The 17,007-nt window shown below is 51.0% G+C and overlaps 1 protein-coding gene and 1 long non-coding RNA gene across 8 annotated transcripts in view; one reads left to right on the top strand and one right to left on the bottom strand.

Annotated features, from left to right (window-relative positions):
* The window catches only part of LOC308552022 (patatin-like phospholipase domain-containing protein 4), a 24,282-nt gene extending 14,960 nt beyond the window's left edge, over window positions 1-9,322 (bottom strand). For 2 of the 7 annotated variants that reach the window (XM_081126986.1, XM_081126981.1), the window contains exons 1-4: window positions 8,500-8,741; window positions 7,457-7,641; window positions 3,710-3,804; window positions 3,162-3,297 (exon numbers count right to left, since the gene is read on the bottom strand). In XM_081126986.1, coding sequence (XP_080983112.1) covers window positions 3,162-3,297; window positions 3,710-3,804; window positions 7,457-7,636 — 411 coding nt within the window. In that variant the 5' untranslated portion in view covers window positions 7,637-7,641; window positions 8,500-8,741. The other 5 variants (XM_081126984.1, XM_081126982.1, XM_081126983.1 and 2 more) reach the window with 5 other exon arrangements.
* Window positions 9,323-9,743: 421 nt separating this feature from the next.
* LOC308551945 lies at window positions 9,744-15,836 on the top strand. Its single transcript, XR_013998073.1, has 3 exons — window positions 9,744-10,219; window positions 10,655-11,374; window positions 15,755-15,836. It is a non-coding gene; the product is annotated as an uncharacterized lncRNA (long non-coding RNA).
* The last annotated feature ends 1,171 nt before the right edge of the window (window positions 15,837-17,007 follow it).

The following is a 17,007-nucleotide window of genomic DNA, read 5'->3' on the forward strand; positions in this document are numbered from 1 at the left end:
ATCTCAGAGAGAGGAAGGGAGGGGGAGAGAGAAACATCCATGATGAGAGTCATTCATGGGCTGCCTCCTGCTCGCCCCCTGCTGGCGACCGAGCCGACCACTCCAGCCTGGGCCCCGACCGGGAATCGAACCCCGATCTCCTGGATCCCGGGTCGATGCTCAACCGCTGAGCCACACCGGCCGGGCGAACCGCACATTTTTTAAAACATCAGTAAGGGGACAAATGAGCGAAAGGCGAAAGTACCTACAAAATGCCCCGTGGCCGCTCCCATCACCAGGGTTTGCGACTTGCCCACATTCCTTTACAGTCCGCCGACTGACACAGGGGCTACTCGGCCTCTGTTTTCATCTCAATCCCTCTCTTCCGTCTCTGCGTCTCTCTGTCTCTGTGTCTCCCTCATCTACAGACTCTGCAGACCGTGAAGTAAACCCAAGGCCGTGCGTGCGGGCCGGGTATGCTCAGCTCCCGAGAGGCTCACCTTACACCTGCAGAGCTCCACCCTCGGCTTGGGGGACTCACACGCTCCCGTCCCTGCCCAAGGATGGGAGGGGCTGGCAGGCGGCTTCCTCTGCCCCCTGCCCACCGACCTAGACACTCAGAGCACCCATCTCAGGCTGCAGACCTCAGACAGGGGCTCCTACTGGCCTCACCTTTAGTCAGGACAAGCTCGACGACACGGGTCCTCAGAAAGGGGGTCCTTTCCTTTCCCCTGGCGCATTGCCCAGTCCTCACCGGGTCTGATTCTGCTGAGCTAAGTGCCCGTGAGTGCTCCAGCACCCAGTTCACCCGTTTTCACAGCCGGCCCCTGCTCTCAAGGCCCTGGGCATCCCTCCTCTTTTCGGTTCTGAAAAGGTGAGAGCGCTCGACTAACCCTTCCAAAGCTTCTCGTATGACCTAGGATCACGGCGAACTGTTCAGTTACGCGCCTTACGAGGTATTCCGCATCTGTGTCAGCTACTTCTGTTCTGTTCAATGAACTCAAGTAATTACACCAATTCTCTGAATAGTTATTATCCAAAACAAAGGAAACGGGGAAGAAAACAACACGTTTACTTCTTGCAATAGTTGGCTGTGGCTGCAGTAACAAATTACCACAAGCTCGGAGACTTAACACGTGGCGCCTTTAGGATCCCGAGGTGTACACGGTGGCATCTGGGTCTCACCAGGGCCAAGTCAAGGCGGGCAGGGCTGCCTGCCGTCCTGGAGGTGGCGGGGACGTTCTGTGCCCTCGCTCACTCAGACAGGGGCAGAATCCCTGTGCACCCGGCTGCGGACTGAGGTCCCCTTGGCCATGCTGGTGACGGGGCACGTGGCCCGGGGCTCCTGAAGCTGCATCCAGGGAAGGCCTCCATAAAGGACTCATGGTTAGTGTGGGTCCACCCGGGGCAGCCAGCATTCCTGTCTCCATCTCTAGACCCTGACCTGAACCTCACCCACACAATCCCTGTTACCAGACAGAGTGGCATCCCCACAGCAAAGGAACTGAAAGGAGGGTGTTTTTTCCCCAGGTGCGGCGTCATCGGGCACAAAGCTAGAGACCTGGCCTGGAGTCCGGCTGCCGGATTAATGTGTACAGGCCGGGGCCCATAGCGAGGGGAGCCAAGGACAGGCTCCAGGACAAGGGCCTGCCCTGGGTTTATGCCACAATGACAGCCAGGGCTGTGCCCGCGGAAACCAGAAGCAGTGTTCCAACCGAAAGGGAGCCTGAGGCAGACGGATGGGCACTGACAGTGAGTCACGATTTGGGAGTGGGCTGACCCGTTCCTCCATTTATATTTTGTAAGTCTGTATAAGATTATAATAAGGTTACAGAAAAATGCCCTTTGGTGAGATACGGCTATTAATGCATTAGCGAGAGACCGGCGTAATCAGGACACCAAGCGTAAGTAAATACTCTAACCTCTTCAATCGCACAGTAATTTAACGTGTCAGCTCAACATTTCATTAGGTGTTTCAAATGATATCATTCAAACCGCGAGACCCAAACAGTACGATTCGGTAGTGAGATCAATGCATTCGCTTGCTGTCTAACCCAGGCGGAACGTGGACCCCTCACTCTCAATCTACCAGCTGCCCCGGTCTCCAAACACGCCTTCTCCACATTACCTGAGGCTTCCTGCTGTGATTCCCATGGAAGGAGGAAGGAAAGAAGGGAGGGAGGGAGGGAGGGAGGGAGGGAGGGAGGGAGGGAGGGAGGAAGGAAGGAAGGAAGGAAGGAAGGAAGGAAGGAAGGAAGGAAGGAAGGAAGGAAGGAAGGAAGGAAGGAAGGAAGGAAAAATCGCCCAGCTTTCGTAAGAAAAGCCCACCCTTTCCAACTTACAAAAACTTAACGTATTACCTTAGCAAGCACATTACCGTGTGCAAATCTGTCGCCCAAGTCTTTCCCAGAGGCAGTGGATTCTCAACCAACCAACTTCCCAGTGTTTCTGGACAGAAGGGCCTCAGAACCGAAGGGGCGTAAACGAAAGGGAAGGTGACACTGAAAAGCTGAGACCTGGGTTCCGGAATCCGCTCCCTCCGGCACCCAGTATAACCTGGGTCTGGCCCATACACGTCCCACTCATTTCTCTTCTGTTAAAAAGCGGTACCAGGCCAGGTCGGCGTGGCTCAGTGGTTGAGCGTTGACCTGTGATCCAGGAGGTCACAGTTTGACTCCCGGTCAGGGCACATGCCCAGGTTGTGGGCTTGATCCCCAGTAGGGGGCGTGCAGGAGGCAGCCCGTCAACATATTTTTTTTTAAATTCTTAAAAAAGAAAAATAGCAGTGCCAGGGCAGCGACCGCCCCTGTCCTCCGTGATTCACAGAAGGACCTCGCCGAGCATCACAGGACACACACACAGTCTTCCAGGAACTGCCAAGTACCATCGGCTACGTTAACTCAGGGAGCTGCTATTGCTACTACACTGCACCGGAGACCCGCCTCCCAGAATAAACGTGAGGGCGCTAACGGTCCCGAGGCAAACGGGGAACTAGAACGGAGGCCTCCGAGGCTGTGCGTCTGGAGGGGGTGGATCCGTTCACGGAGCACATCATTCACTCACTGAGCAGGGATCGTCTCAGGCCTGGCGGGAAGCGACGGATGTAGGAACGTGGGGCGCTCGGTGCCGCTGGGACGTGTTTACGGGAGACGGGCCGACTCCTCCTAACAGGAGTGCGTTACCTGAATGAGGTCCTCCCTGGAGGAGAAACTTGAGACCAGGGAATTCTCTCGGGTCTTGGTGTTGGTGATGGACACATGCAGTCGGCTGTGGGCCAGCTCGTGAGCGTTGGGAGGGAGAATCGCCTCTATTCCACTTCTGGGGAAGAAAACGGGGCCTGTCACTCGCCTTTTTATTAGTATTATTTTGGTAACTCTCAGCCAAAGATATTTTTTTCCATTGATTTTTAGAGAGACAGTGGAAGGGAGGGATGGAGGGAGGGAATCATGGACATGAGAGAGACACAGTGATTGGTGGCCTCCTGCACACACCCCATCCGGGGCAGGGGATCCATCCTGCAACCCAGGTGCATGCCCTTGACTGGGAATCGAACCCGAGACCCTCCGGTGCAGGGACCGACGCTCTAAGAACTAAGCCACACCAGCCAGGTCTCGCCTTTTGTTCCTGAACACCTTGTAAATACCGGCAGAGCTGAGCTTGCACGGTTTATAGGGTCAACCGTCTTCACATGCTTTGGGGTATGTACTCTGTCCCACATACACACACACACCTCAGTCGGGCCATGAAATCGTAGCCGGGGGTCACTGCCCCGAAAGACTGCCTTCGGATTTCTTCTGCAAACTTGTAGGTAAAGTCGTTGCATTCCTGAAAAAGAAAATTAACAGGTGGCTCTAGGTTTTGTCAAAAAAACTCCTTCTGGTTCCCGATGACACAGCACCTGGGCCCTGTGCACCCAACGCCGGTCTTCGGAGGCCACACCCCTTCACAGGTGTGCAAATCCCCCCCTGGCCTGGGCTTCACCCACCATTCTTGGTCCCCAAGCAAGCCATGTGTTGTCCCAAATCCAACCATGTGTTTTTCTTTGCAAATCCCCTCACATGGCATTGCCCACACCTGCAGAGCTCTTGCGGGCTCGATCCTAATTCTAGCTGAGCACATTCTTCCAGGTTTTCTCCAACGCAGGAAACCTCCTGTCCTGCCCGATCCCATGGCCTTGGCAATAGCGCTAATTATTAACGACAGCACCATTATCAGAGAAAGAGTCGTGATGACTCTCCTTCGCCTGTACAGAGTCTGAGACTTTGGAGACCAGCCTTGGGCACTGGCATTTTGGGACCGTGTCCTACGGAGGTCTCATGAGCAGTGGAGACTGGGACCCACTCGCTCAGCCTCGGTCTGCTCATTGTCACATAACCGTTGCAGGTGAATACAATCACCCACAACGTAACGGGTAAGAAAACAGGCCTGAAGAGGTTAAATATCTTTCCTAATATCATCAAAGATGAGGGTCATCAGTCCGTGTACCAAGAGGCTGCCAGTTCCATTGCTGGTCAGGGCACAGGCCCCGGTTATGGGCTCGATCCCCAGTAAGGGGCGTGCAGGAGGCAGCCAGTCTCTGTTTCTCTCCCATCGATGTTTCTCTCTCTCTCTCTCACTCTCCCTTCCTCTCTCTTTAAAATCAATTTTTTAAAAAAATTGGAAAAAAACAAACAAAACAACAGCTATAAAAAAAGAGGGTCATAAGCAGGATTGGAACCCAGGCCTGTCCTTCACTCAGCAACCCGCCGGGCAAAAGGCACTGGGCTAGGCATGGGGATTGGGCGGAAACGAGACTCGCAGCCCCTGCCCAGTAGAGATTTGGGGTTGGCCCCAACGAGCAGGTCACACAGTATATTGTGAGAGCACCTGTGAGGGAGACAGAACCGAGCTCCCTGCTGCCCCTTACGATGCCCACATCCTAGTCCCCAGAATCAGGGGCTGTGTGACCTTACGTGGCAAAGGAGACTTTGCAGGTGTGATTAGTTACGGACCTCGGGATGGAGGGATGGTCCTGGTTACCCAGGTGGGCCCCATGTCATCACAGGCTCCCTATAAGTGAAAGAGGGAGGCAGGACAGCCAGAGTTAGAGATGCTGTGGTATTTAAAGGTGCAGGAGGGACCGTGAGCCAGGCAATGCAGGCACCTCTTAGAAACTGAAAGAGGCGGGAGTGAGATGGTCCCCTCGGGGCCTGCAGAGGGAGGGAGCGTGGCCCTGCTGGCACTTTGATTTCAGCTCCTCAAGACCTCTGCAGACCGGTGACCTCCAGAACGATAACAGAATAAACATGCGCTGTGCTGAGCCCCTAGGCCTGGGGTCATTTGCCGCAGCAGCAACAGGAAACCGTGGGCATAAACCTCCAACGTCAGGGGCCGCCCAAGGCTTCCCTCCAACCTCACATCGAGGCTGCGGCCTGGGACAGGAATAGGAGGGGAGTTGGAGAGGAGATGGAGGTGTTAGGACGACAGGCGAGGACAAGAGTGACAACCTCCCAGACGGGGTGGAGTCCCCAGAGGGAGGAGGGGGGGAGAGAGAGAGAAACTTCGATGTGAGAGAAACACATTGATTGGCTGCCTCCTGCATGCACCCTGACTGGGCCTGGGGATCGGACCTGCAACCCAGGTATGTGCCCTTAACTGGGAATCGAACCCGAGACCCTACAATATGCAGGCTGACGCTCCAACCACTGAGTCAAATGGGCCAAGGCTATTTTCTTGTAATTAATTCCAGTAACATACACACCCCTGAAAGACTGGAAACTGGTTAAGGAATGGGCTTCCTCGCCCGTGCGTTACCCACTGTCTAGCGCCAGCCCTTGCAAAGCACGAGGGCTGGGGAAAGGCTTGCCGGGCAAGCTCTTAACATCCCAACGTCTAGATCTGCCTCCTGCCCAAAATACCCCGGCGGGCGTCAGGTGCTCCTCTGAATTATGCATGCATAGCTCAGGCCTAGATTAATTACTCCCCTATTTGTCACAACACCACAAGCGTGAGGAACTTACACCACCCGCCAGAACAGAGCTGACGGGGAGCGGAGTGGGTGGCAAACAGTTGGCTCAAAAAAACTCAAAGCCATCCCACAAGTGCTATGTCTCAAATGCTAAAGAGAAATTAAGCCACGTGGCTGAACACTGACTTTGCAGAAGGAGAAGTGAGGACGCCCTGGGTAAATAAAGAGGAGCATCCTCCGGCGGCCTCCCACGTGAGCAGCAGGACAGACGTACTCTTAGGCGGTACAGGCACAATTAGACCGTACAACCGGGTCTCCGATGGACTGAGGGAGAAACAGCAGGTAATGTGATTTGAACCTGTGGTGATTCGAGTCCCAAATTCAGGTAAAGCATTCGACGTCCGACCATCACAGAATTTCAGGTAAGTCAGTGGCTGTGTTATTACAGTATTTCCAGATCATGTTAATCCTAAATCACACCTAATACATCTATAAGTCGGCTGAAGATCCGAAACCGTGTCGACCCACCTCCAAGGCTCAGCGTCTGCCCCACCTAAATGAAAGACTGCACTACAGGGGAGGAAATGACCCTGCAGTAGCTCGAGTTTCAAAAAGAAAACAAAGCTGGGGCCCAGCCAGCGTGGCTCAGTGGTGGAGAGTTGACCCATGAACCAGGAGGTCACGGTTCGAATCCCGGTCAGGGCACACGCCCGGGTTGCGGGCTCCGTCCCCAGTAAGGGGCGTGCAGGAGGCAGCCGATCCATGACTCTCTCATCATTAATGTTTCTCTCTCTCTCCCTTCCTCTTTCTGAAATCAATAAAAACATTTAAAAAAAAAAAAAAAGAAAATGTAAATGTGACTTAAATCCATTCTTGGGTATGAATGTATTAATCATTACTTGATTACGGTTCAGAGCCACGGAAGTATGGAAGTAATTAACAAATAAAAGGCTCTCCACCTACAGCAGCCGGCTCTCAAAGTCGGCAAATGCATAATCCCTGTCTAGCAGCAGAGCAGAGATTTTTAAAGCATAAACTGCATTAAGTGAAATACATAATGAAGGCTTATTTCTATTATTTCTGCATAAACCGCTTGGAATTCAGGGCCTCTCCGTTACTGTGAGAATGAAAAACAAATTAAACTCTAATATCATCCCACGCCATAGAAACTGCAGGTCCCCATTTCGGTGGGTAACGTGAGCAGCTATGAGCAGGGTCATCCGCCACGTGCTCAAGGCCTTGAAAACGGGCCCTGGGCTCTTCTCGTGATGCCCATAAGAAAGAAACAGGGCTGAAATCTTAAGACGAAACAAACATATAAGAGCAAAACAATGCACGATAGTTTCTGTCTCACTGTCACCCAAGAATAATCTTTTCCAAATCCTAATGATTACATTTCATAAGACAGATTTTAACGTTTTCCGTTTCCCAGGCAAAGGGTTATTTCTCTGCCGTTAACGTTAACACTCATCTCTGCTGTTCGGTCTTAATCTCTTGCCGAGGATCACAGCCTCGTTGTTGCTTAATTACCTCTATTTTTTCTGGTGCTGTTAGCAGGACAGAAGCAACCAAGGATCCTGCAGACGCCCCGGCAAAGGCCTTGACATGCTCCAGGAGTTTCTGGCCGTGTTTGCAGAAGGCCGACGCTGCCCCCAAGTGGTAAATGCCCAGAAACCCACAGGCTGCAAAGGACAAGTTGATGTGCTTCATTCCAGCTGCGAAATTGGCCACACACACAAAAAAAAAAACACAGGAAAGCTCTAAATTGGTACCATTTGTGCTCCTCGTGATTCCAAGCCTGTCTTTTAACAGGTAATGCTTTGTTCTACGCACAGTTTTTTCCCCATTAAAGTCTAATCAAACGCCCCAGTCTTTCAAGGAAACCTTTTCTCTCTCCCTCTTTCACCTTGACCCAAAGTTTTAATTTTTAAAAAAATTTCGACATCCCATATTTGCTCAGTAGATTATGCAACCTGCTGAACACACATGCAGGTTATTCATGAGGTTATGCAAACCACTACTTAATTCCTTGGTAGGAAACAGGTGGGCAGATTCCAGCTGGCCAGGCATGTGGTCTTTTTCCCCTGGGCCTTTGGAAACTTTTGGGGGGGCAATGCCCCACTGTGGACGCGTAAAATCTACGAGACTCCAGCAAACCCCCGATGATCCACACATTTGGCGTCTGCAAGTGCATCAGCCAATTGCAAAGGCAGGCCCCTGGCCTCGCCTCCCATTTCCATTTGGAGCATCCATCGTTTCTTAAAATAACAACCCAAACACTGGAGCCCACAGCAGCCCAGTTTCTTAGGACCGTCTGAGGTCATGACCCCCAGGGCCCTGGAGACTCAAGGAAATGTCTGCACCCCCTGAAACCTGCAAGAAATCTAACGATAAACCGCCGTGGGCTCAGGCCTCCGTGGGCAGGGCCCCCACGCGGGTGAAATCGCGCCCCCACAATGCTGCGCGCTGGGCGGCCTGCAGGGCTTCCCCGGGACCCCAATTCCGAGGCCCTGGTAAGAGGCGCGGGGCCCAGGCTTCACATTCGGGGGCCGGGAGCCTCTGCGCTGACGCACCCGCTGGGCCCCGTGCGGGCGGGAGCTGCAGCTGAGCCGCAGGTTTGGTTTAATTTCTGCAGATCGTGGGGTGAGGGACCCGGGGCTCAGCCTCCGCAGCGCGCAGGCGCAGTGTCCCCCGCGGCCCGCAGGAGACAGACCCGGGGGGGCCGCCAGACCAGGCCCCGGGCGACCTTACAGACCCCGCGAGTCACCAAGGCAACCGCTAGGGAGCCAAGCACGCCCGCCCCCCGCCCCGCCCTACCAAGGCGGGCCCCAGGCGCTTCCGCGTCCGGAACCGGAAGGCGGGCCCGGCCGTCACTCAAGGCGGCTCGGCCTACCCCTGCAGGCTGGACGCACTTCCGCGTCCCGAACCGGAAGGCGGGGCCCGGACGTCCATCAATGACGCCCCGCCCCGCCCCGCCAAAGCAGGCCTGAGGCACTTCCGCGTCGAATGCCCGGAAGGCGGGGCCATGCTGTCAATCAGTGAGGCCCCGCCCTACCAAAGCAGGCCTGAGGCACTTCCGTGTGGAACATCCGGAAGGCGGGGCCATGCTGTCAATCAGTGAGGCCCCGCCCTACCAAAGCAGGCCTGAGGCACTTCCGCGTTGAATGCTCGGAAGGCGGGGCCATGGTGTCCATCAACGAGGCCCCGCCCACCAAAGCAAGCCTGAGGCACTTCCGTGTGGAATGCCTGGAAGGCGGGGCCGGGCCGTCCATCAGTGAGGCCCCGCCCACCAAAGCGGGCCTGAGGCACTTCCGTGTGGAATGCCTGGAAGGCGGGGCCGGGCCGTCCATCAATGAGGCCCCGCCCTACCAATGCAGACCTGAGGCAGCTCGGGAGTCGAACGCCACCGCTTCCTCTTCTAAACCGGAAGACGGGGCCCGGCCGTCACTCAACCAGGCCCCGCCCACGAGGGGCGGGACCCAGGCCAGGAGGTCGGGCGGAAGGAACCCGCCTACGTGCTCGCGTTTGTGGCGTCATCGCGCCGACGCGGCAGTCCGCTCTGCCCCGCCTACTCTGCTTCAATGGCGGCGCGCGGTCGGCCGCTGGGTGCAGGTGTCCCCGAGTCCGGGTCGGGGCAGGACTGTCCCGTCTGGAGTCCTGAGTTCCTCGGACACCTAGAGATGCGTTTCAGTCCCTATGCGCCGTTTAGCGCAATAGTCCGCTGACCCCAAGCGACCGTCACGGCCGGCGCACCGGAAGTGCTTGGCCGTGGTGGCATCTGCTTCCGGGAAGTCCTTCCTTCGCCCCCGCCCCCCTCAGGGCGGCGCCGCCGTCTCAGAAGGCGGGCTCGGGGACTGGGTTGAGCCCGGGATGCCAGGCCCCTTTTCAAGGCCCACCAGGGATTGTTTTTACTCAGACGTTATGGTAAAGGCCGGGCTGCGGCCCTGGCAGCGGGCGCGTGCTCAGCCCGCCTCCCGCTGTGTGACCCTGGGCAGGTGGCGCAACCTCTCTGAGCTCCCCAGGCGCTGCAAGTGCAAAAAACGGGGGACAGAACCCGAGCTGGGCTGAACTGTCAAGGTCCTGCCGCGGAGCGTGCCCGCCGCGCGCAGAAGCCGTTTCCTCCGGTGGCACCGCCGGCTCGGGGAAGACTTGAGAAGCAGCTTTAAACGGTGGCCACGCCCAAGTTCACAGGCCTCTGAGCCATTCCTTCTCTCCATAAGCAGGGTCTTCCCCGTGCAGTCCTCATAAGCAGGCCTGGAGGAATCTCAGACTCCCTGGCTGAAGGTTCTCCAGGTACCCACCCACCCCCTTTTTTTTTAAAATCATTTTTTTATTTTCCAGTTACAGTGGACATACAAGATGATGTTAGTTTCAGGTGCACAGCCCAGCGATTAGACATTTCTATAACTTACTAAGTGATCATCCCTAAATATCCGCAGTACGTGGCCCCATCCGTAGTCATTAGAATATTCCTGACTGTGCCCCGGGTGCTGCCCTTTCCATCCCTGTGACCATCCTGTAGCCACCAATTTGCAGCCCTCAGTCCCCTCACCTTTTCCACCCATGCCCCCCACACCCCTCCCATCCGGCAACCACCAAAATATTCTCCGCACCTGTGAGTCTGTGTCCGTCCTGCTTGTTCCTTTATTTTGATTTTTAGATTCAGTTGTCAATAGATGTGTATTTATTGCTATTGTGTGGTTCACATTTTTAATTTCCTTTTTCCAGGTTCTCTTTTAAAGGACGGTTTTACTGCTCACTGAAGCTACAGAAGAGAATCTGAAAAGTGCAAGACTCATTCTTGCCTTAAGCAACAGGGAAGTCGGGGGGAGCTCCCCGAATGGCCTTGACCTTAGGCTTTCTCGTTCTCCTTTATTCGGGGTGCCAGCCACCCCGCCTCTGGCCTGCAACACTGCAAGCGAGAGCCTGGGATGGGGTGATGTGGAGATGTTGCTTTTCATTTTCATAAATAGCCTCAGAAACAGCTGATCCCAAAGACACCCTGATGCCTCAGCACATCTGCATGACTCTGCGACTCTACCAACCTCTGGCATTTCGTGAAGAGACGTGGCTGTGTACATTGGGGAACCACGGAAGGACAAACGCTTCACCCTCCCACGGTCCTCTCGCCGTGGTAGAGCGTGGTTTTCCCGCAGAAGAAGCCTATTGGAAAGGAAGAACCCAAAGTTTGAAGCCCTGGTCTACCCCATGGGGTGGGGTGGTTTAAAGCGATGTGGTGACATCGAAAGTTTCAGGAGAGACAAGTCAACAGAGCCTGACTCTGGGCTGCTGGTGGCCGAGGGATTATGCCCTGTATTTGGGCACTGCCAGCGGGTTGGTTCAGAAGACTAGGAAAAGCTGTGACTGGGCAGCCTGGGTGAACCCCACAACTGCGGAATCCTGTGCTTAAAGGAGAGACCAGTTCTCCCGTTACTACCACACTCACGGGTGAGTGAGATCTTGAATTTAAGTCTCATGGGAAAACTGTTCAGAAACGTCCGTGCTCTTTCTTGTTTCCCACCTTCGCCCCGTATATTTTCATGCAATTGATTAAAATCTCCCTGAGGTAAGGAAGAATATCGAATTTGTTCACATCTGTCTTTGTAATCTCAGTACCAAGAATAACACTTGCAGCATAGTATATAATCAATAAATATTTGTTTTGGATGCTGGATTTAAGTAAATTACTCCTGTAATGGGAGTATATAAGAACTTAATTGCCCTATAAGAACATTTTCTCAGTAATTGATTCGCTTGCTTTCGCTTCTCTATTTTCTTTGGTAATTTAGTTTTGGAGTGGCTTGTTTATTTAGTCATTTATCAAACATTTATTAAGTATCCATCACATAGCAAATGCTGCGCTGGTACCGGGCGTACAAAATTGACAAGAATTCAGTTCCTGTCCGTCAGGATGTTGTCTAGTGGGCAGGCAGACATCGGCTGTGTAACTACAGAGCTGTGAGGAAAGCCATGCACAGCTGCCCTGGATGTGGGCTGTGAGCTGGAGAGCGGGGAACCCTTCGCTCTGGGATGTACCTGCAAGAGCATTTGGCATAAAAACACGGTGCTCCAGCCTGACTGCTCCTTTCCCTGTCTCCAGCTTCCTCCCACGGGATTTATCACATATTCCATAAAAAAGACAAAAGGTGCAGGGTAAGGGAGGCTTGCCTCACCTCTGCCCCAAGAACGGGACCTCATCTCAGAATCTCTGAGTGTAATTTCTTCCAGTCTACTCTCCAGAGGGTGTAATTTTACTTTCCAATGTTGGCCTCTTAATATGTATTTAATACCATCGTGGGATGTGCAGTCGTTGACCCTGCAACGCCCTCACCCGGCCCCTGAGGCTGATACCTCATCCCCGTGACCCCCTCTCAGAATCTTGCGTGCTGACCCTGATGACCTGTGAGGACTAGAGGCATCATGCACTTTAACTGAAGGGGAGTGTGGCCACCACAGTATTGGAGCTCACAGCCATGCCCTTTCTGGGGGATATCAGGGTATTACTCATGCCGGCAGGCCCTCTGCACCTAGTGGAACCATCCCCTTATTTTGAGAGCACCGCAGAATCCAGGGAAGTCTACTGCAGTCATGTAGTAGAAATTCCCACCCAAACCCACAGAGAGAGAGGCTGCATCTCAGGGCAAAGCACAGCTGTTTTCCATGAATGCCACCAGGTGAAGGGAGCCAGCCCCAATGTAGGCACCCTTGGGGGGCGGGGGGAAAAAAAGAGAGAGGCAAGCTGGCCTGGGTCCTAGGTCTTAGGTGTGCAGGCATCTCTTGAGCCTGTGAATGCAACTTTGATTGTCCCTGATTCACTTCCTCGATGCACCCATCGTATTTTCTTAAGCTCCTTAAAACAGAGTTTTTAAATCTTGCAAACAAAACAGCTCTCACTGAGTGTTTTTTCCCCCAGTGCACCTGTTTTCTATCAGGAATCGCCTAGAAGAACCTACTACTTAAAGCAGGGATGGGGATCATCTGGCCCGCAGGCAATATATGGCCTGCAAAATCATTTGGTCTGCCCCGGCCAAGGAAACTGCAGGCAGGACTCAAAATTCAATAAATCTACGAGCTTTTCTCATAGCTAATTTTTAAATTGACAATTTTGTATGACCAGAGAATGATGTTATAAATATCCAAATGGCCTTTGCCAGAATAAATAAAGGCGCACTGGGTGAATCCTTTCTAAATGGAAGAATATATTTTTCAAAAAGTATATGAATTATATCTATAATATATCACATATACATAACAAAAGACTTTGATAACATCTGTAAACAAAAACAGAGCTTCTTGAGTGTACTTTATGATTGGCTACATGCAAGAGGATATACTAACCTATAGGTCTTCCTCACATGGCGTAGAAACTCAGTATCAGGTTATCTCTATTAAAGAGAAACCATTTTAAAATGTAGCATTTATTTATAAGCCTACTTTTACTTTTACCTGTGAAAGCTTCCCGGTATAGCATTGCACATGGAACTGAAATATAGAGATGGTAGAGATTTTCCGTGTTTCTGTTATTGTAGCCGAGTTACTGAGTTACGGTGTTTGCCGTTGATATTGTGTACAGCTGTAAGACAGAGCAGGTAACCCTTCAAAGTGGCCACACTTCAAAAATATATGGAGAAGGCGGTCAGATCTTTGGTAGCAGGTGCTGGTGTGGTGGGTGGTGGTACCAAATGCATCACAGACTCCTAAATATTTTAGAAGCTGGGGTAAAAGGCAGCCTGTGTTCTCTGCCCTGTATACTTTGTTGCAAAACAGCTGTGTCCTTGGCCTGGTTGCTTATGGGCCACAGTTTGTACACATGGGCCCACCTTGTTCTTGTCCTTCAGACGATGCAAAGCTGCCCTTTCTCCATTTGTCAGTTACAGCAGCAGCTGTTCCTGGTCAGGCCTGTTCCTGGAAGCCGTCGTAACGCAGGTTATTGTAAAGAGAGCGTAATTTCCATTAGGAGCCACGATCAAAAAGGGGCTCATTTCCCAGACCAAGGTCTGAACTCCAAATAAATCATATACCTAATCACTCATATTCATATTTTTGCTCACCCTTTACTTTTAATTTATCTTTATTGTTGAAACTATTACAGATGCCCCCTTTTTCCCCCCATTGACCCCTCCACCGGCCCCCCTCAGGCCTTCCCCACACTATTGTCTGTGTCCATGAGTTATGCACATAAGTTCTTTGGTTAATTTTCCCCTGCCCACACACACACACTTCACTCTTTAACTTTATTTAGTATTTAATGTGTGACAAGGACTGGACTAGGCACGAGTATTTTTTTTTTTCAATCTTAAAATGAACTGCATTTTTAACTCACTGTTTTTCTTGCTGGAACGTCTTGGCACATTTTTTCCGTTCCATTCAGCCCCACTTACTTTCCTAGGCCTGCATTGGGCTCGCCGCCTTCATAGATGCTTTTGGAATATGTTCGACCGCCTCCTGTCAGTACTGCCTGAGGCATTGCGCTAGCATTTATGACCTTTTCCTTTGGCCGAGATGGAACAGGGCCTGTCTCCTACTGGTTGGTGCTCACCAGCATCAGACGGCAGCTCGAGCCCCGGACGTGTTTCTAAGAGTCGGGGGTCTTTAGGCTGCACGTTTCCGACATGTACTTGACTCGTGAGTATTAGTTTAGCCCAGAATAACCCCCACATGATTATATTTCATATTGATGTTCCATCTTCGGTTGGCTTTTTTACCACCTAAATAATATCTCCCCACCAGTTTTAACAACCAGGCTGTTTGGAAGAGTGTCCTGGTAAATGTGTACATTACGTCCTGCCGTGGGCCTCGGTGCTAGAAGCACGACCTGCATGCAGAGGGAGGTCGTCTGTGAAGTAATGATAGGTTTCTAGCGCCCCTGTGAGGACCCGTGCTTTCCAGTAAGTGTTCTGCTCACCGTAGCCATGCCGAGACTTACGGACTGTCTCCGTAGTCTGTGAATGCGTTTCTGTGAATGGGAGCACTCGCGGTCTCCACTGAAAGTGCTCGGTCTGTGGGGTTGGCACAGTCCCTGTGGATAGGACCATGGACCGGACACATAGGCTGCAATGGATTGAGGGAGAAGCCTGACACCTGGCCATTGCAAGACAGGAATTCACGCCTTAAGTGGAAGGTGGCGCAAAGTGATACAGGGTCCCCTACCTGCCCAGCCCCTGGGGTCAGGTCCCTTGTGAAAACAGCAGGACTTCAGGGGTGGATGCCAGGTGGAGGGAGAAAAAAGGGGACATCTGTCATACTTTCAACAATAAAGATAATTTTTTTAAAAAAAAAAGACTGTAAAATATATAAAGAACTCTTATAACTTAATTTTTAGAAAAAAACAATTAACAATTTGACAAAACAAAAACAAAATCTAGGCCTTCTAAGCTGAATAGTGGGCAGTGGAAGCCCAGGGTGGGGGGAAGCGTTTGGCAAGCGCCCCATTCAGGGCTCTATCGTAACCACAGACGAAGGAGCCCGGTGTTTTGGAGTTGTCCTCAGAGGTTTAGGGTCCTTTATTGAATACCCCGTAGAGAGGCAAATGTTCAACTCTTGATGCAAATTGGATTCTTTCTCTCTTGGCTGCAGTGGAGGCTGTGGGTACCTGCGAGGTCTACGTAGAGTATTAGAATCATACTTAACTTTTAAAAGCCCCGAGGCTCAGCAGGGGGAATGGCATACAGTAGGTGCTCAATGACTGCTTATCAATAATGGACTACCAGGGGTCCGACAAAAGGATTGATGCACAAGTAGAAAATTCCTGTTCCCTCGAAACCAGATCCGTCTGAGCCTGACACTGATTTTCTTGTGTCACTTGCTGATTCGTTGTATCACTTCCAGGAGCTCTTCAGCCACGTGAGACTCATTTGAGCAAGAGCGGCCGGGCTGCCAACCATGTTGAACATGCCTCTGGTATTTCGGGTGAGTACTTGGACAAGGGCCATATGTATTTGGTTTTTAAAATTCACATGCACCCATTAAAATCAAACCAGTTTGATCTGCATGTGTATTGATACATCACATACTGACACATACAGACCAGACATGTAATTGATGTGACTTAAGGAAAGTCAGCATTGGTATTTCGTGGTTCATGCAGTGCCTGGTTCAAATGCAGGCTCTACCACTTTCAGCTGCGTGACCTTGGGAAGGTTACTTAACCTCTCTGTTCCTCAGTTCCTTAATTTACACATGGTGGGTAATAATTACACCTAAGTTATAGGTTGTGTAAGAGGTTATGTGTGTATGTGTAAGAAGCTTGGAATAGTGTATGTCACGGACTAGGAACTGTTTATTGGGTTGTTATTGTCCTGAACCATCACCATTTTAACATTCATAACATTTACTTTACCAGATCAAAGTAGTTGTAAAATGCTTGTTAATCTGTACAAGGGGATAATGGTTATACTTAGAATTTTAAATGTTTCTGAGGCCAAGTGAGCTAATATATGCAAAGAGCATAGAACGGTATGCATCACATAGTAACTGTGTTACATCGTAACAATGTTTGTGCCATGGCAACTATGTTATTACCCTTAACCACAATAATATTAATATAAGAAACATCTACATTACTAGATCAAACTAATATTTTCAAATAGGTTAACATTTGCGTGAAGCTTTTGATTATTTTTAAGTTTTTTTAACTATGTTGAAAAATATGAATTATTAAAGTGACAGTGAAATTATGTGGTTAAAATGGAAATGCAGTAATTTAGAATACATTTTCTCAGTTTAGATGAAAAATATATCCTTGAGAAATCCAATTCCTTGGAACCGAATGCATTTTAGAATTCTAATTCATTTTTCTTGCAATTTATAGATCTGGCATTATTAAACTATTCGTATCTCTGCACTAATGTGGCATAACAAATTTAATTTTCAAAACAGTGATGGCATGAATAGAACATGATCCATCACCCCTTTTTTTTTTTTTCTTAAGCCTCATGTAGTAGGCGCTCCCTCCATTAGGAAGACATACTAGTCAGTCCTATAAGGCCGTGGGACTTTCCAAATAAATAAACACTTAGAAGAAATCATAAAACAATAGAATTTTGAAACAGAACATTTGCTCAGAATATATCTTTTCCATT

This window comes from Miniopterus schreibersii, assembly GCF_964146895.1.
Source record: "Miniopterus schreibersii genome assembly, chromosome: Y".
Lineage (NCBI taxonomy): Eukaryota > Metazoa > Chordata > Mammalia > Chiroptera > Miniopteridae > Miniopterus > Miniopterus schreibersii.